The 20,101-nt window shown below is 38.1% G+C and overlaps 1 protein-coding gene across 1 annotated transcript in view; it reads right to left on the bottom strand.

The window, feature by feature from the left end:
* Positions 1-885: 885 nt before the first annotated feature.
* The window catches only part of LOC140343833 (uncharacterized), a 20,176-nt gene continuing 960 nt past the window's right edge, over positions 886-20,101 (bottom strand). Inside the window, exons 2-8 of the mRNA XM_072430725.1 lie at positions 19,739-19,936; positions 18,008-18,283; positions 16,139-16,408; positions 5,557-5,817; positions 4,685-4,960; positions 2,189-2,458; positions 886-1,806 (exon numbers count right to left, since the gene is read on the bottom strand). Coding sequence (XP_072286826.1) covers positions 1,640-1,806; positions 2,189-2,458; positions 4,685-4,960; positions 5,557-5,817; positions 16,139-16,408; positions 18,008-18,283; positions 19,739-19,936 — 1,718 coding nt within the window. The 3' untranslated portion in view covers positions 886-1,639. The remainder of the gene's footprint in view (positions 1,807-2,188; positions 2,459-4,684; positions 4,961-5,556; positions 5,818-16,138; positions 16,409-18,007; positions 18,284-19,738; positions 19,937-20,101) is intronic.

Below are 20,101 nucleotides of genomic sequence, written 5' to 3'. Positions count from 1 at the left end.
TGGTGGAACTGATATCCTATAAATGTGCAGAAAATAACAAATACGACTAGTGGATAACTATGATTTTTAGAGGCGAAATAATAAAAAAATGATTAGGTCACTTTCTACACAAAACTCGATTATGCGTAGTCTTAGACTTAGTCCGGATTGGCAGTGAAGTTGCAATGCAGTTGCTGCTTTCTCACACCTGTAAACTGTGCCCACAATTGCAAAACTACATGTGGTGTGTCACCTATGGTTTTTCATTGGACATGAATCTGGTTAGTAGTGATCAGTTCAGTACTGCTGGCCCCAACTGTAAAATGTTCAAACAATAGTTTAATAAGTACAAACACAGCAGATGGGGTAGCTGAGGAGCTGGCAAGCTGCCGGTTGCCAGTAGATACCCTGGAATGTCTATTACCACCATCAAATCTTGGATTTTACATTAGCTAGAATGCTTCTAGCTAACAATAAGCAAAACGGGATGCTAAGCTGAGTTTGTCTGAAGCCTGGAATTTTCATTTTGGACATAGCGTAGAATTGCTAAACCATTTTCTAGGTTAATATTGCTGTCTTTGTAATTTTCACTATTCTGTTATTGGTGGCAAAGCAACTGACACCCAGTAATGGTCGACACAGCAAAAACCGGTATACGTAGTCCTCCTAGTTATACAAGATAGTCCCCTGGTTATTCAAGATAGGTTTGCTCTTAAGTTGAATTGGTATGTAAGTCGGGACAGGTACATTATTTTAATACATGCAATTAGGACAGATGTTTATTCCAACATATTATTAGGCAGTGTGGTATAAAATCATCAGTGTAAGTTAATCACAAAGCAAAAAAACAAAACTTTTTGGAGCCTAGACATTTATTAACTTGATTGAGACACATTAACTGAATCAAGCTGTGCTTTGATATGAAAAAAGAAACAATGAAGAAAGATGTTACAGATCAGCTCAGCTCTTAAGATCACCCACAAACTAAGCTGTGTTTAGCAAATGACTTCTTCTGGAAGTCATGAAAACTGCCCCCTCCCCCCATCAAACCTCTGTCCTACACACAAGCGAGCAGGGAAGCTGCTTTAGTGTCCCTAAATCGGGGACTACCTGTTTTTAAATAAGGATGGTGAGACCTATGTGTTACAGGTCAAAGCAGAACTCCAGTCAAATAAAACATGAATAGCTTTAAAAAAAAAGTTTGCTACTACACAGTACTACTTTTCCACCTTAAGGTGCTTTGGTATCTTCTAGGCTTAAAATTGACTAGCATTCCCCAACCAACACTCACCCCCGCTGTCCATCTTTCCCTCGATCAGATCTTTTTACACAAACTAATTGGTTCTTTGTGCTGCAAGAAGTTTATATCAAATCCCATCTAGACATTTGATGATGAATGAATGAAGAGTTGCATAAATGTTTGTCTTTTTTAATCTCTCTGGAGTTCAGCTAAATAAATTGAAGCTAAAAAATCAGCATTACTGCCAGATAAATTGTATTTGTATGATAAGAAGTCAGTTTTTATTTTTGTTACCTGTCCTAAAAAGACAATGATTTCAATGATCTATGAACAGTCAACATTTTTTGACTCTGCTCTGTCCTTTTGTTGCCTTTATTTGCATAAATCGATAGCTCGTAGCAACCGTGTAAGTGTGACACATCACCTTCTTCTGCTATTTGCCCAACATACAAAGCCAAATACTATAAAAACCATCAGCAGGATGATGGCCAAACAAATGCCGATTATTCCTCCAATGGAGATGCCACTACCACGGGCATTGTTGTCACTGCTGCTATTGCTAAGATCAGATAAGTCTTCAGACAGCCCTGAAAAAAGGAAATACATACACTATTACTGCTGTGTCATAAATGTAATATCCAAAAAATGATCAAATAGTTACATTTAGGTGATAATGGTGGAGCCTGGCAGGGTGTGATTTTCCTGATAAATGGGATTTACCTGTTACCAAAATACATGGCGTGTGGCATTCCTTTGCATGAGGATCACTCTGCCAAAGTCTCAGAGAAATTTAAGAAGCTGCAATTTCCTCCAAAATATCATTAGATGGACTGATTTTTTATAATGAACAGGTTAGCTTTTAAAGGAAATTTTGGTGCTCCACATCCTATATAATTCCAAATATTGTAAAAGAACATTTCACTGATAATTCCAATTGTAGTTCATGTAATATAGCAAAACCCAACTTACTTGCCATGAGTGGTGACATCAAGCTGCTATGGGTGACCCTACAAGTGTAGACATTATCGTCTGTTGATGTGATGTTCATTGTCAGCCGTGTGAGATAGGTAATGTCAGGTAAAGGTAATGTCACTTTCTCCATCATACTGTCGGGCACCGGCTCTCCATTCTTGTTCCATATCATTGAGATGTTCTTGGGGTAATGCCCATATGCCCGGCAGTGCATTTTGTAAACTGTATTGGTGATGGGTGTTTTTGTCACTACCACAACTGGTTCTTCTACAGGAATAGATGAATGGCAAAATAAGGCAAAATATTATCAAAAAAATTTGATGTGTACCCCAGTTTGACTAACCCGCTAAATGTTATGCGCTAATTCTATCAATCAACCAAAAATTGACCAATAATGCCAGACCTTTCAATTTTAGTCAGTTCAGAGACCAAACAGTCTGTTTTAGGATTACCTTTTTATGCAAATCTACAATAGAGGTATTCAAAGAAACCCAGCTGGAGTCAATTGTGACCCAGATTGTTTAAGATTCAGTTTGAGTCTCAGATTTTAAAATCCTTTGTCTTGTATGGAGGGATGACATCATGCACCCCTCAAAAAAGGATGGAGCTCAGCATCAAAGAGTGTTATTTTGTGTTGCTTTGCTAGAGGTCAGTTATAGAGGGTGCATGAGGTAGAGAAAACTATAAAAACACTTTTAAATAAAAAGTGAGATTCATAATTTGCCATGTGACGTTTTCTGTTACTGCTAACTATAGAAATTGAGTTTCAAGAAAATATATAAACAAGCATGAAGGGTTACATAGTATTTGGCAATGCCACATTTTCCTACTGGGAAATAAGGGAGTTAAAAAAAATGAATTAAAAAAAAAAAAAGTAAAATTACAGCAATTATTTACAGAATGTTTTCTCCCATTGTTTCTAATAATATTCATCAGTTGTTCTTGTTTTTTGACTGGTATTGTATTTTTGCAAACGCAATGTGGTAATTTGTCATCATCATTCAGCTTCATTGTCATCATCAGGCTTAAATAAGACTGGAAACAAAAGTAGGCTTTACAAGAGACAAAGTAAATCCTTGACTCATACTAAACCTCCTGGGTTTGAAATAATTCAGCAAATTATGGGTAGTGGGACAGAGGGCACCAGCACCACCACTAGGCCTATCACCACCAGGGGTAGCAGACAGAAACAGGTCCCTGTTTTTACAAGTTAGCATGAAGCAGATTCCACACTACCAACCTACAACCCTTTTGGACATCATCTTTGTCACAGCAGGGGGATGAAGACAATGAATGTGATACATTACCCAGGAGCCATTATACCTCTTCTATTGCAACATCTATACCCATTCTCTCTGAGGACAACTCTGAGCACAAACAGTTGTTTGTGTAAATCACAGAAAACTATGATGGAACACTTGCTAAAGAGTCTACAATGAGATCTTTATGTCATATGAAGATCTTATTGTAGACTCTTCAGCAAATGTTCGTGCTGATGAAGTAAAAGAGAAATGCATTGAGGAACAATCACAAATGTTGATGTATTTATATTGTGGTTGCATGTACATGATACTGTTTTTAATTTTTGTAATTAAAGTTTGAAATAAAAACAAATTTTATTCATTACCATTAAAGTCCCACAATTGTTGTTAATAGATATGTATATTTTTAAAGATCTGGTACTGTAATATTTGGACCCATTACCAAAAGTTTATGGATATTGTTATATGCTGTAGGTAGGGCAATAGTTTAAGCTAGTTTAGGACTAATTTAGGCAAGGAAAATATTTTAAAACAAAGCATTTTAACATTTTTAGGGCTCATATGCCAGGATTACACTGGGCAGTGTAATGTATTTGCTTAATAAAATTGCTGCACAAATAGTTGAGGGGGAGTAGCATGTACAGAAAAGCACTGGGAGCAGAAGGAAAGAGAGGCACGTAGCCGTAAGAATTAGGCGCAGTGCCTACATGACCGGGTGCTGGGGCCTAGCCCAGAGCTTTTAAGGGGTTAAGAAAAAGGGTAGTGTTGCCAGAGGGGGCTGGGCTAGTGTACAACGTGGGAGTTATGACAATGGTGTTTATAAGGGATGGGCTAGAAGGTCCGAGCTACCCGAGTCATGTAAAGTGCCTTATTAGACTACAGATAGTCCATGGAAGTCTGTAGCATGGAGCTGGTTAAATATGTTTCTCCTATAAATAGAGCTTGGGGTAACGGAGTTCCTAAACCTTCCACTTTAGCTTTTAACCTTTGATTTGGATTCAAGGAAGAGATTCAGACAGTAGCCATGTTTGGTTGGCACTTCCTTCATACTCTGCTTGGGCAATCTAAGATAAAAAAGGGAGTTGGAAGGGGAGTTATTGAGAAATTAGTTTGCGGTGGTGTCCAAGTTTTTGCAAGGCTTTAGAACTGACAAGTAGGATGTTAAGATTCCGTACTGCTGTAGATTTGAAGTGTGTTTAGACTGTTCTCATGTGAAGGGAATAAGTAATACCTTTCCTGTTGAAAGTGCAATTTCCCAGGGACAGCAACTCAGCTATATGCAGAATGCATTGATTCACTAGACTATTTTTGATATCTTCTGTCACAGTTTGGTTCATGTTATTGATGTCAGCAAGGTACTGAGCTCTTGGATCTTCTGCGGTCCAGTTGCTTTTTTCCGAATTGAAACTCATTAATGGATTTCCATCATAGCGATAACTGAGTAATGTGTAAATTGTTTGATTGTCATGAAGAATGCATCCTTCTAACAACTGCAGCACATGGAATCCTGAAATGACACAAACATTCATTGCAAATTCAAATTTTTATTTCTAAAGTCAATGTAAACCTGTCTCTAAAGTTCCTCAGTAAAAGCTTTAAGCTAGTTTAGAGTGGCCAGATAGATGTTCATTCTATGCATTGCCATGTAGTTGGGAGAGGCAGCCAATAATTTGAACGGGCTCCCTGGCACACAGCAGTACCCAAAAAAGCATGTATGTTTACAAAATGCACGGTAGATACAGTACAATGGGTTGCATCGCAATGCACTGGAGGCTGGCTATCAGGGTGATTTATATTGAATGAATGGCATTGTAGGGCAACCCTTGTTACAATCATTACTTCATGGTGCTGCACTGCACAAACATGGTCCAAGTCTGAAAGGCTTCCACTTTTTCTCAGTCTGGTGTGGTTCATTAATGAACACAATACAAATTTGGTATTTTATCTCACAGCTGCATTGATAAACCTACTGGAGTTTTAACCCTTCTCTACTATATCCAAAAAGAGAAGAAAGTTTTTTTGGTATATACAAACCTTTAGCTGAACCATAGCATGTCTTTGTAAACGTTAGAGTCTAGTTTAAGTGATTAAAAGATTGCTTACCTTCAGTGTCATTCACGTGATTCCTAAATGACTCCAAGACTTTGCTTAGACTAATCTGGAAATTGTGTTCCGTAATTGTGGCTTCCAATAAGCCATTATGGACACTTCTAAACCAGGGCACTCTGCGTTCTACAACCCCAGTGTCACTGTCATACCAGTAAAGTGTGATGTCATCAATGGATCGGGTCGTATAATAGAACGGATAGTCGCTTGCAGAATTATTGGGGGTGACTGTTGTGAAGAAATAACGTGAGTGGCTTCCTGAGAAAAAACAAGAGAAATGTGGGGAACACAATAGAAACTACAAACTAAAACTACAAACTAAACTACAGTTCAGTGTGTCTATATGATCATACAAACAGTGAATGTGAACCCATTGGCCCTGATTTATTAAAGCTCTCTAAGGCTGGGGGGGATACTTTTTTTGGTGAAGGTGGGTGATCCAGCAAACCCGGAATGGATTTCCTAAGGTCATTTTCTATTTGTTAGCAAATGTTTTTAAGCCTTGATCAAATCCATTCCAGGGTTTTTAGGTTCACTGATGAAGGTGTATCATCTCCAGCTTTGGAGAGGTTTAATAAATCAGTGTTGCTGTGTTACAATCTGAAAGATAGGCCATAATTGTTATCATTGATTAGTTGCACACTACTGGGGGTAAGACTGCCCTGACACAACCAGGATGTTACATTACAATCAATAGTTGCAAATACAGGTGAGTAAATTACAAAATTTATGAGATGGATTAAATCCAGTTGGAGGGGAAATACAAACTAGAAGTTATTGTTTTTTGGAAAAGCTTAACTGACCAGGATTTGAAGCTTATTATATTTTTGGAAAGAATGATGAGTGGAGCCTGGCTTGATTGGCTGAGCTGTACTATACCCATCAGTGACAGGTGTATTATTTATTTATTTTGTTGGTTTAGTCCATCCAACCAGTGAACACTAACAGGGGCTCCAGCCGGGCTGCACTGATTTCAAACCTTATGTAGATCACAGTCCTTTGACAGCCAATATGCTCTAAAAATAATATATGTGCTTGGGTTGTCTTAACTCGGACTGAGCTTGGAGAATTCCAATAAAAGGTTGGAAAAACCCAGATCTGAGTGATGAACAAATGTATACAGAAGTTATTTTTTAAAGTCCCTAACTCTGTCCCTTATTATGTAAAAAAAGAAATAAAAAATGTATGTAGTCTTTCTGTAGTCAAGTAAAAGTATAATTAATAAAATAAAATGCTTTTTATCAACCACCTGTTGACTTTTCAAGGTAATTACAAAGGCAGTGGCTCTTAGGGGGTCATAGGGTGACATGTAGGTATAAAAAACATGTAAAAGTACAAGTTCCTGACTATAATTATTTTGATTTATGGGAATAAAAACTTTTTAACTAGAGACATCTTCCCGCAGGTGCTACCAGCACATTTAGTCACAAGTTAATATGTTAAGTGACTTTACAAGTTTGCTTTAAAAAAGTGTTTAATTAACTTTTTAATTGATTTATGGAAAAAACAATTTTTTGGTATTGGGGCATGTTCCCTTGGGCAAGTTCTCCCTTTTCCATGAATACAATGTTTAGGGGCTTTGCAAAAAACTTGCAACATTTACAAGTAAATTAATGAAATAGTGAAAATATGTGAATATTTATATTGGGGTGGAAATGTTTGCAAGAATATCTTTCTTAGTTTTGTTCATCACTAGAGTTTGGCTCCACCAAGTTCTCCTGAACCTTCAATAACATGATGTGTTATACATTCCTGACACTTACTATAAGTAAGGAATGCTGAAACATCTTCAATATTAGAGAACGAGTTCAGCTGAAAGTGACAAACTATTCCTAGCTTTATATAAATATAACATTGCAGAATACCAGACTTACCTGCAGAAACATTAGGAACAAATAAGAAAAGAATCAGTGGTGACAATATATTTAGTAGATATCTCTTCATCGTCTGGGTACTTATGATGCTTTTACCAGCGCGCAGCACTCCGCAGTCTGTGACAGAACTAAAATAACCTGTGTATGGATTCAGCTGACAAATATATATTTCCTACCATGCCAGTGTTGCAGGTATAGGTGTGTCAAAAAATCGCTTGTGAAATTGAAAGTAAATGTAAATCATTTGAGATTATGCAACTATCTGGATTGGTCTGTCATGATCTTACATTGTATCATTATTATCAACTAGTATTTATATAGTGCCGACATATTACACAGTGCTGTACAAAGTCCATAGTCACATCACTATCATCTCAAAAGGGCTCACAATCCAATGTCCCTATCATAGTCATATGTCTTTAATACAATCATAGGTCATTTTAGGGTTAACACAATTAACCCAACCGCATGCTTTTTGTATGTTATAGGAAATGAAGAACAAAAAATATTTTAGTAAATAATTATTTTGTTGTAGCCCAGGTTGGCTGTCTCGTTCATAGCTACAAATTTGGTGAACCTGACCTGGTCTATCATATTGCTGAAATGTAGGAACTGTATTAGTCTTCAAATCCATCCAAGTCTCCCAGTGAATGCCTCCCTTAAAATGTAGCCATATTCTGTCAATAAACTGACAGATGCAATATAGTACAGGCTTTAGTGTTTGCCATTTATCAATTGGATTTGACAGGATGGCTTTGTGGAGACAGGCGTCAAACCAGATCCTGATGTGTATTATTGTGCTGCTTGTGAAGATCAATGGCAGAAAGTCCTACAAATAGTTTACAAGTACTGTATTTGCTTTCATTCACAAATCATTTTCCACCCATAAGTACAAATGAAAAAAAAATAATATGAACTAAGATGACCAGTAACAGGGACACAGGGCACAGGGCACAGTGGAGGTTCCAGTTTTATTTTTTTAGGTTACATTGTAAACTTGACCTAGAAACAGTTTTACAATAACGTGCCACTATTTGTATAATTGTATGACCACTCATCATCACACTGTTCATGTAACATATAACATGTTAGATATGGTCCTAATTTTAGTTTTTAAAGTATGCTGATGCCCTTAACCCAAGGGATTTTGTATGCAAATAACAATATTCTAGCCAGCAGGTTTAAACTGTACCTCACTACACCAATGCATGCTTCTCCATTGGTCAGAGAGGCTCAGACTGCCAAATTGAGGAAGCGAAGCTGCCTATATATCCACTTTCTTGGGGATGAGGACTGTAGGGGGAACTTGGTAACCAGTAACAAAGCTTTTGTCAGGCCTTTTAGGTGGTTGCATTATTGCCCTCCTGTCTGTTCAGGGGTCTGTACAGAGGCCTCTCACTCTGGGGCCTGTCTATACTGGGGCCTGTCACTGGGAATCTTCACTTGGTAAATGTTCTGAAATCTATGCTGGGGGTACTGGAGGCTGTCACTGGGGGTCTGTATTCAGGTTTACCTGGAGGTATGTACTGAGGTATGCTTGGGGGTCTGTACTGGACATTTGTTATTAGGTTTGCATTTGGGGTCTGTTAACTGGGGTAACTTGCTTCGGTTTTTTCCCTGGGAATAGGGGGCACCTTTTTAATGATTGTTTCAGAGAGAAAAAAGTCTATAACTGTCCCTGACTGTACTTGGTAGAGTTTAGTGCCAAGTATTAGGTGTAATGTCTATTGCAACCAATCAGAATCCATCCTGTAATGTGACATATTTGTATGCCTTCCAATTATCAATGTGTTTTTTGTACAGCTTATTTTGGGGTTTGGAATACAACAGTAATAAAATGCCCACTTTATTGAAAATGTATTAGCTGTTTAGCTGGTGTATCTTTTAAGACGTTTTTTACGTTATTTTGATTGTTTGTCATTTAATTGATTTTCATTTATTACATAGGAGCTTTGGATATGTAATAAGGCTGATTTTGGCTGACAGGGAATGGTTTTGTAACACCACTACTGATGATAGTGTAGGAAGCTGGGTATTTTATTTTTAAACAACCACAAATTACTTGTGTGGTTTTGTGATACAGGGTGACCCTGTAATAATGTTACTGTTAAACACATTTTTGAACATTCATTTTTTGTGTTTTGTGTCTCTATTTTTTTTGTAGGACGTATCACAAATATCATGGCACCTCCACCATCACCACCACCAGCACTGGACCCAAAATCCGCTGTCTTGCCAAAGTCATGTTGATGTCTTGTGACTTTGCAGGTTAGAATGGTGGCCCTAAGGTACTTTATAGCAGCAAAACGTTTTGGGACTAACTAACAGAAAAAGATTGCCTGGGGTTGCAGGGGTAAAAGGTATTTAAGGTGATGAGAATTGTAGCTGGAGTATTACAAAGCACATGCAGCAGCTCTTGAGGCTAATGTCCTGGATTAGGTCTACCTTCCCACCCTAAGCTGCCTCTTTTTTTTTCCCAGCCTGCTCCTTCTTTTTCCCAACTTGTCTTCTCGCTTTCTCCACCTGCACCCTCCATAGAGGGTGCTCTGCTCTCTCCTTTCCCAACCAACTCCTTTCCCTTATCTTTGTTCCTCCTGTCTCTACACTGCTGGATCCCCATTCACACCAACACTTACACTGATCAACTCCTCATACACTAGTTTTTTATAATGATCTTTCCCCAACTGTGTCCGTTCAGAACAGGATTGTGTCCCCTTTGCTTGGTGTTGTACACAATGCCAAGAGACTGTTCTCCTTACAGGTCCTATTTAGGGCTAGAAATGTGACAAGTTACACTTTTTCTCAAACCTGGCTTTCCTAAATTGGTGAGCCTGGCAAATTTGATTTTAACCAGCTCCACAGCGGACTTTAATAAAGACAATAACCTATTGGATGATGTAATTCCTGCACAATGCAAATGCATACAGCTAACCCATACAGATAACATTATTTACATAAGTCTGATCAAGTTCTAATGTTATCACATAATCTTGAAAAGTTCTTTCACCTTCGGTGTCATTCAGATTCTTATATTTCTGGAGCAAACTTTGAAGGTCCTGCGGATGCAATAACTCACTTTTATTAGCATCTAGTAAAATGAAATAGATACTCCTAAACCATAGCACCCTGCATTCTATTACCTGATTGTTACTGTCATACCAATACAATGTGATGTCATCAATGTATCTGTTGAATCGCTAATGGAACGGAATACCCTAAGTTGCTCGTAGGATGACCTAAACACATTCAATGATTTTATTGTGAACTTTGAAGATGAATTACTAGGCATGATCTGCAACTACAGAGGTGAGTGTTCTTTAAACGCCCATCTACTTACTGTTAGGAATTTACACATGCAGGTTCACTTTTAACCAATATCTAAAACGCCAACAGATAAACATCTGTTTTACATAAACAATCCCACGTGGTTGTGAATTTTGCTACGAAAGAAGGAAAAATTTAAATTTGTTGGATTCTAACATAATACTTCTACCTGGAAAAAGTATGGGAGCCGATAAGAAATTGATTATGGCAGCAAATTATATTGTAGACAATGCTCTATTGTGCAGCTACTAATGACATTTCTGCCTGCCTGGTATTTCCCGCAGTGTGTGGTAAGACCAGGTTCCCAGGTGCCTGGATTTAGCAGGATATATAATTATCACCCTCACTGACTGTAATCTAACAAGTCTAGGTGTGTCCTGGCAGCAATTCACCACTAGCGGCAAGTAAAGTCCCTTTTAAACTGAAACTGGAAGTTAAGGAACAGCAATTGGGATATATATGTTTGCTTAGATGGGATTCTATATTGGGTTCTATTGTATTGTGATGGCAAAAAATAATTTAATTTAGTGAAGGAACACATTTCCAATTATTTTATGTGCTCTTTTTACCAATTTGCCCAATTTCAAATTTTCCAATTTGCCAAAATAGAAAAGGGTTTGTTAGGCAACTATAGAGTTGTGTTGATTATGAGGAATCCATACACAAAAGATAATTGAATATATCCAAATTCTCTTTTTAACACTACATCTGCTGTACATTTCCAAAGTAATGGCTCGCCATAAAGGTGCTCCTTGACCAAGCTGTTCTAATATGAGAATTGAGACACAGGCAGTGCAGCATGGTTGTGTTGCCTGGATTACAATGTTGTTTGTAAAGAATAACACAGTTTAGACAAGGAAACAGTACAAATATTTCCTCTTGGAGTTGAAGTTTAACAAATCTGAGAATTGTACATATATACTATACATTTTTGAGCATGTGGATTGAGAAGGCAGAAACAATTCAGTTCAGCTCATCTTTCAGACGTACAGTAAGTTTTCTATTATTAATAAAGGTTTGACTGTATGATATTTCATTGGCAGTTTATTGGTATCCTGTAAATTACCTTTGTTGGCCAAATACTTTGTTTTTGTTATTCTAATTGTTGGAGACATTATGCTTTATTGTGGAAAGTAAGGACCATTTCAGACATGCAGATGACCTCAATTATCTACCACAGGCTCAATATTTACTTTTCTCTGTAATGATGATGGGCAGTACCCATCTTGTATAGTGTGCAGTTCCCCAGTGACAGTGGCTCTGATACATGTGGAATGCATGCATTCACTAGAATATTCTTTATTCCTAAGTCTCATTCATATTAAACGGGTCAACAAGATCCTGTATGTTTGGGTTCTCTGTGATCTAGCTCATTTCCTTCACACTAAAACGCAGGAATATTTTCCCATCATAATGAGAACTGAATATTGTGTTAAATGTACCATGAACATAAAGGATACAGCCGTCTAGAACTTGTAAAACATGGAACAGTGAAAAACATAAAATACATTTAACCCCCCTAGCGTTCTAATTCTGTAAAAGTTAGCAAACACAGAGCAGCACACATGTTGGCAAAAAAAAAAATTAGCAAAAAATTTCAAAAAGTTAGCAAACACAAGAGCGGCTTACCTGTTTGTCAAAAACAACTTCAGGTATGCCAGGGGGTCAGCGCATTCAGCCTCAATTTTCATCCCAGGAGTGCCGGTGAATGGAAATCTTGGCGGTGCTGACTGGTCCGCATCAAGGTCAATAGGACACCATGTGCTCACAGCACTGACCTCAGGTCCAGAATCGTCGCTCAATTCACTTTCGCTGTCCGATGACAAATTTCCTGGGGAATCGCTCGATTCCACAAGGGACTCCTAATCGCTATCGCTGCTTTCAAATTCCTCCACAACAGCACTTGCGCCGGCGCAATGTCATTTGGATGCCATGCGGTTTCCAGCAAACAGTCAGGAACATCAAGGTCAAAGACAAAATGATGAAATGATACATTCAGGAAGTAATTTATAAGTCATCAAAAGGTCAGATCAAGGTCAGGGCTAATAGTGGGCAAAATGTAAATCAGGGCACTCTCCAGGCTGAGATTCGGCATGCACAGCCCTGGAAGGGGGATACTTTTTATTTATTTTTATTTTTTTTTTTGGGGGGGGGGGGCTTCAAAGACAGAAGAGAAAACCTGAAGCCTGTTGGAATACAAATGTGACATTCCAGGAGCCTCCAGGCTGAGATTCGGCATGCACAGCCCTGGAATGTAAAAAAAAAAAATACACCTGAACACACTGTGATTGGATGACATGAAGCCAGAAGAAGATGGCAGTGCCAATTTTCCCATCCACCCTGGAAAGAAGAAGGAATCTGAATGACGTGGGACAAAATAATAATACAATAAAATATAATATACATATGTGAGATCAAGACAAGCCAATTGAAACAAATATCACATGATTTCTAGGAAATCAATTCCAGATTTGCTGGATCACCTAGCTTCTTCTATGATAGTCCATCTTTTCCAGTCTTGGAGAACTTTGATAAATCAGGCCCATTACCTCCATCTTTGTACGCAGCACGCTGCTGCTGTACATTAACAATTGGCTCGCCTCCACTGCTAACTAAATGTGAATATATATTTAAAAACTTTTGAGGATTTCCATTGGCCAGTGGTCTTGAGGGGGCAGTTTATATTAGCAACATCAATTGAATACCACAATGTACCTGGGTATTCTTGATGACCACATACACCCCTCTATAGGTACCATATTAATGGCCCCTGAATATATTGTTGCCGAACTTCTTGGTGATCAAGTGGAGAAAATGCAACAATGCAGTCCCCAAGCATGCTTCAGCTTTTACTCTTACATTACCTGGCTTTAAAAAACGTTAGAAACTGTATAATTTTGTTGGACCATCTTTGGCTTTGATTACAACTATCACTACAGTGTAATTCAGATAATCTTCTGCAATGTCACAACATTTATTTTCATCCAGATTTTTCTTTACGATCTTGTATGATGGAAGAGTCGCACCGCTGTGTAAAGTCTTTTCCAGCTCTTCCCAAACATTCTTAATAGAATTCAGGTCTGGATTCAGTGGTGGCCGATCCATGTATGACAATGATGCCCCCTATACCATTTTTTCACAATATTAGCTCAATGAATCTTGGTATTGTCATCTTGGAATTTGACCGTACTATCAGCAGAGATAAAACATGCCAGTGTTTCTGAAGTTTGCCTAAAATCAGTGAAGAACAAGAATAAACCTGCAAATTGGAAAGTCAGATGTTTTTATCTATATCCTTGTTTTGATTAAGGCCATCAAATATTAAATCTACTGGATCAGTACAATAGCAAAGTAGCATTTGCAAAATGGCAAAACAAAAATGTGACAGGACATTTCTTCAAGGACAGGTCTTTCTCAAGAAAAGTTTATTTATCAAAGTAAATCTGTGTTTTGCTTAGTGGCTTTACTTTCGTTATGGACATTGTAGATGTGAAGAAGGGAAGGAGTAAGGTATTATTTTTTGGGTAAAATACATTAAAATGGTGTATGATTATGCTACAGAAAATAATACAAATAAAAAGTATAGTATAGTAAGGTGAGAAAGGAACCATTTAGAGCTAATCATGGATACTTTTTCAATTTTACCTGGTTGCAGTGATAATTCTAAATGGATGTATCCATGGTTTTGTAGCAATTTGACACATCATCTTCTTCTGCTTTTTGCCCACCATACGGAAGAAAATACAAACAAAAATATCAGCACAACGACAGCCAGACAGATGCCAATTATTCCACCAAATAAAGTGCCACTGCCGCTGACACTGTGGCCACTGCTAAAATCAGTAGAGTCTTCAGAAAGTCCTGCATAAAGATAATACACACAGTATTTATGATCAGTTCTAAATATGATACAATAGCCATATAAAGTTATAAATGCTGCTATAGTATCTCAGCTTAATTTCCAGTTTATTTGTATTTTAAAAAGGTGGAGACTGAAGGAGAAGAGTCTAAAGTCAGCCAGGGATATCAACAGAAAGCTCTCACAGTTCTAGAGAAGTTGTAGGACCTGATTTTCTTTGAGTTTTGGGTTAACATAACACCTAACATATAGGGTTCAGCTTCCAGGGGCTAATCTGGCATGTTTACAAAGATGCTTCATGTTCGAGGGAGTGCTGAGAAGTTTCTGGCTTTGTCCCCTTCCAGATGAAATAGAAAAATTAGTTTTTTCTTTTAATAGTGAGAAGCTGTGATGGTAGAGGCACAAGCAAGTTGGAGCATTTCGTTGGAGTTAAGGGGCTGTTATTAAGTTTTTGTTTCCCCAGGGTCTGCAAAGAACATTCACACTGAGATGTTACAAACAATGTGGGAGACGTTTCAAGACTGGGCATTTCACCGTTGAAAATGAGCCCCGCAATGGGCGCCCCTCCAACCTCAACTGACCCGGCAACCTGCAATGCTCCCCATGAGCTGAATATTGAGGACCGGCGAATATCAACAAAAAAGATAGCCCAGATACTTGACATCTCATGGGAGCATGTTGGGTTTGTTAACACCACTATCCTAGACATGTACAAGCATTCAGTGAAGTGGGTGATCCTCTGGTAACAAAATGAACAGTGACCAGGGAAAGGAATGAGTTGAAGCATCCAAACAACCTTATTTTATTTTAAAGCTGCACTGGACTTTTTAGCTAGGTTAATGACTGAGGATGAAACCTAGCTCCACATCAATGATCCTGAAACCAGGGAACAGTCAAAGGAATGGCGCCTACCTACCTCACGGCTCTAGTATCACCGGACAGTATTATGCTAGCCTCCTGGACCAGCTGAAAGAGGCAATTAAGACGAAACGCCGTGGAAGGTTGCCCAAAGGGATCCTTTTTTTGCAGGACAATGCACCTGCGCACACTTCCAACATTGTGGCTGCCAAATTTAACACCCTGGCTTTCCAATTGGTCCACAATCCCCCCTACTCACCTGGTCTGGCCCCTTGGGACTATTATCTGTTCCTGAATTTGAAGAAACACCTGAAGGGACAACGTTTTGAGGACATTTCTGACACCAAAGATGCTGCTGAGAGCTGGTTTGTGGCCCAACCATAGGACTTATTTGAACGGTCTAGAAAAGCTGCAACTACGCTGTACTAAGTGCATCAGTCTCAGGGGGTAATATGTTGAATAAATGTGTTCTTTCATAACTTTGTCTCTCTCCTTTCTGGGAAAAGCCAGGAACTTCTCCATCACCCTCTCATATGTACTGCTCAGGCCTGACACCAGAGAGATAGAGTGGATAATAGTAGACCGTTGGAGAACACTGAACAGTTAAATGTGTGATACAGTTTAGAATTTTTGTTGTTCCTGTTTTATAGAACTCTTAACTTACTCATCATTAGTGGTGAGGTCATGCTGCTGTGAGTCACACCACAAGTGTAGACATTATTGTCCTCCATGTTGATGTTCATTGATAGCCAAGTAAGATAGGTGATGTCAGGGAGAGGTAAGGTCACTATTTCCACTAGATTCTCTGGCACTGGCTCTCCGTCTTGATACCACATCATTGAGATGTTCTTGGGGTAGTGCCCATATGCCCTGCAGCTCAGCCTGTAGGTGGAATTTGTGATGGCTGTCTGTGTCATTGTCACAACCGGTTGTTCTGATGGAGAAAAAGACATTACAAGACTAAGTATAGTAAATTATCTAACAGTCATATAAAATACAATTTCACCATTGTGGGACTTTTTTGGTACATATATATATATCAAAATAACAACCTATTGTTGACCTAAGTTTAACCTAATCGAAACTTACACAAAACAACCCATAAGAATATGCAAAAATCCTATCTAACAAGCTATGGAGCCAGTCACACAAGATACCTACAAGAATTCTACTTCTCACATTTAACTATTCAAGAAGTCCTCTGGCCTGGAAACTTGTGTTGGGTACCTACAGCATGGGTTGTAGAAATTTCTGCCTGAATCTCCACATTAAGTTGCATTGTATAAACATAGATCACAAAATTATTAATGCTTATTAAAATAAAATAAAATGTAAAATTCTCTTTTAGTGAAGTTGTCCTTTGAAGGTTTCTTCCTTAATTTTTGTTGCGTGAGACTGGGAATTGGGCAATTGTCCAAGGACCCCAATATTTTCTAGATTTGACAGAATAGTAGTGGGTGCATAGAGTTGGAATGCTAAACATTTTATATTTCCAGTGCATTTTTGGCCCCATTCCCTCAGGGTAGTCACATAGTAAAATACTTACCCGTTATGCACAAATAGGCCCTTTTCATTTCAATGACTGGTGCTGTATCCTCTGTGGATAGAGCTTCCATGAATATAAAGATAAGAATTTTAATGTGTGGGTTTGACTGATAGTAAAGGAGCTTTAAAGGCACCTACTTAAAACATTTAGGGACAACATCATGTTAAATATGTTTAGAGATCAAGCATGCCCAGAAAAAGCAGCATGCATCCTTCTGCAATATGTAACATATGTATCCCAGGCGGCTGCAGGTTTCCCATTCAGTCTGTACTGCCGCCACGGTAAAGACAAAAGAGGAAAGGTCCTCCCTTTCTAACTAAAACAAACAATAAAAAATTAAAACAAAAAAATGTTTTCATTGCATAAAAAGGTTAGCCACCTGTTTATATTATTGTTATATCTATCTGCCTATTGTCTGGGTGGGTCATCATTCTATCCAACACAAGATAAACATTCTAATACTGTATATAAAGACTGAAGATAGAGATTTATGGTTATATAAATAAAAGGTTTTAGGATTTTATTTTTTAATGTACCAACAAGTGAAGGTTTACTATGATAAAGTGAACACAATGGCCCTGATTTATTAAAGCTCTACAAGGTGGAGAGGATACACTTTCAGCTGGGTGATCCAGCAAACCTAGAATGGATTTCTTAAAAGTCATTTTTAACTTGCTAACAAATGTTATTCATCCCAGATATGCTGTATCACACAGCTTCACAGATTAAAGTGTACCCTCTCCAGCCTTGCAGGGCTTTAATAAATCAGGGCCCATAGAAGTGATCATTGTTCCTGAGATGTAGCCTAAAACTACCCTTTGTCTTCAATTCATTTTTTTAAAAAGCAGAGCACTACCTGCTGGTATGTGAGGGTGACTTCTGACTATTTGGCCATGTGGCTGCGTCTGAACTGCAAGATCTAAGTATGGTTACCCATGTTTAAAGTGTATGTCTACCCCTCCACCCCATGGATAGGTAGTTCCTTACCTGTCCTGGTAAACATGCATTCTCCAAGTGACAGCAGCTTATTAATGTGCTGAGCACAATCAATCTCCTGAAGATTCATGGTTTGGTTTAATTGGGTCTTGTTTTGATTATATCTGTCAGCAAAGACCTGCGCTCTTGGATCATCCGCAATCCAGCTCCCATTCTTCTCATCGAAGCGTATAAATGGTTCCCCATTATAATGAAAACTGTAAAGTGTGTCAAATGATCCATCATCGTAGAGGATACAGCCATCTAACAATTGCAATACCTGAAATCCTAAAACCACAAAAACACCATTAGAATGTTTAAACAGTATTTCTTTTTAGTTTGATTTTTTATTTTTCAAATATTATTACTCCAAATGTATACAGCTTGTATTTTTATTTGATGAGTGTCATTATACATGATTGAAAAAACATTTTGGAAGCTGGATAGAGATCTCTTCTTTTTTCTACATCTAAGAACACTTACGTGAAAATGTTACTCTCTTTTCTGTATCCCATGGCGGATATCAAAATGGCTTTCTACTAATCTATCTTTTAAACATAAAAAAAAATTGGAGGACCATCTCCTATAAACTTTTTAATTCTTGGATCACCGAAATTGGCCAATATATTCTTGCCATACCCCTCTTCTAGTAATCTTGGTTTTTAGGAGTCAAGCCTTTTAAGATAACATTTTTGGCTGATAAAATTTAAAGGCAATAACATATGTAATGAATAATTATCTGATTAGATGTTTAAACATGGAAGGATGACATTAATTGTATACATTGCTGGTCTTTGTAGGATCCAGTATGTTTTAACATACAGATAAATTGCCCTGATGGATGTTCAACGTGATAAGATTTATTAAGTGAAACATTAGGGGGTGTGTGTTAAATGAAACTTTTTGTTATGTTTGTTGCAGTATTTTGTCTTTTGTCCCATGCCTCCTGAGAAGGCAATTTTTTGGGGAAACACATTGACTGAAAAATGTGGTTGTATGATGTATGTTTTTATAATTATTTGAAGTTGTAAGATGTGTAATATTTGGTGCCTCAAAAATCCAATAACAAATTAGGAAATAAATAATGTATACATTTTGAAGTGAATGTAGTACCTGAACGCTTAGTCGTCTCCAACTTTGGTAACTTATTTTTTATTTGAAAGGGAAATCCCTCCCTCTTGGGATACATACATCATACATGTATCACAGTAAGCTGCAGGCTGCTCCTACTGCCCATGCCCAATCTCGGGAATTTGCAGAAGGGACTTTCCCCCTAATGTACAAAAAATGCCAATATCACACATGTGCACTGAGTTTGGCACTTTTTTTACATTTTCTGAAAAGTCAGATCTTTGCACAGTGTGAGATCAGGTGATGCAGGCAGAAGAACCCGAAAAAGAAGTATGAGGATGGAGGTGCCAAAAAAAGGTGGGATAGGACTAGAATTGTGGAGAGATTGATGACTTTATAAAGGTAGGTATCTTTTTTTTGTTTGTCTGTTTACTGATAATTCCAGGTTGTGAAGCCTCCAGTGACATTCACTGAAACATTCTCTGGTGGAGAATCCAGGTCCATGTGATTCAATTGCAGTCCAGCAGGTAAGGTCCAAAATTCACAGGGTGCCTGGCAGGGGCCAAATGCACCTCTCAATTGCCTAAAAATACCTGTACATATATTATAAACAAGCCTCAACTTTAAAGACATAGGACAAATGAAATTTCAAATGGCAGAATGGTCCCATACCTTCCGTGTCATTCATATAACTCCTAAATTCCTCAAAGCGCTTTTGTTGGAATTGCTGGAAGTTATATTCATCAATAGTCGCATCCAGTAAGGTGCCAAAGGTACTTTGAAACCATGGCACCCTGCGCTCTATAACCTCATTGTCACTGTCATACCAATACAGTGTGATGTCATCCAGGGATCTAGTCGTGCAGTACGCTGGGTAATCATATGTAGAATCATTTGTGATAGTTGTGAAGAAAAAATGTGAGTGACTTTCTATATAGGAGAGAGAAAAGTGCAGAGAAATAAACATGGGTCATGCATGCAATACCTGGAATGCAGATCTGGCTTGCCTTTAAAGTAAAACTAAAGCTAAAACTT

Source organism: Pyxicephalus adspersus, chromosome Z, assembly GCF_032062135.1.
Source record: "Pyxicephalus adspersus chromosome Z, UCB_Pads_2.0, whole genome shotgun sequence".
Taxonomy (NCBI): domain Eukaryota; kingdom Metazoa; phylum Chordata; class Amphibia; order Anura; family Pyxicephalidae; genus Pyxicephalus; species Pyxicephalus adspersus.
This window is presented reverse-complemented; position numbering and strand designations above follow the sequence as displayed.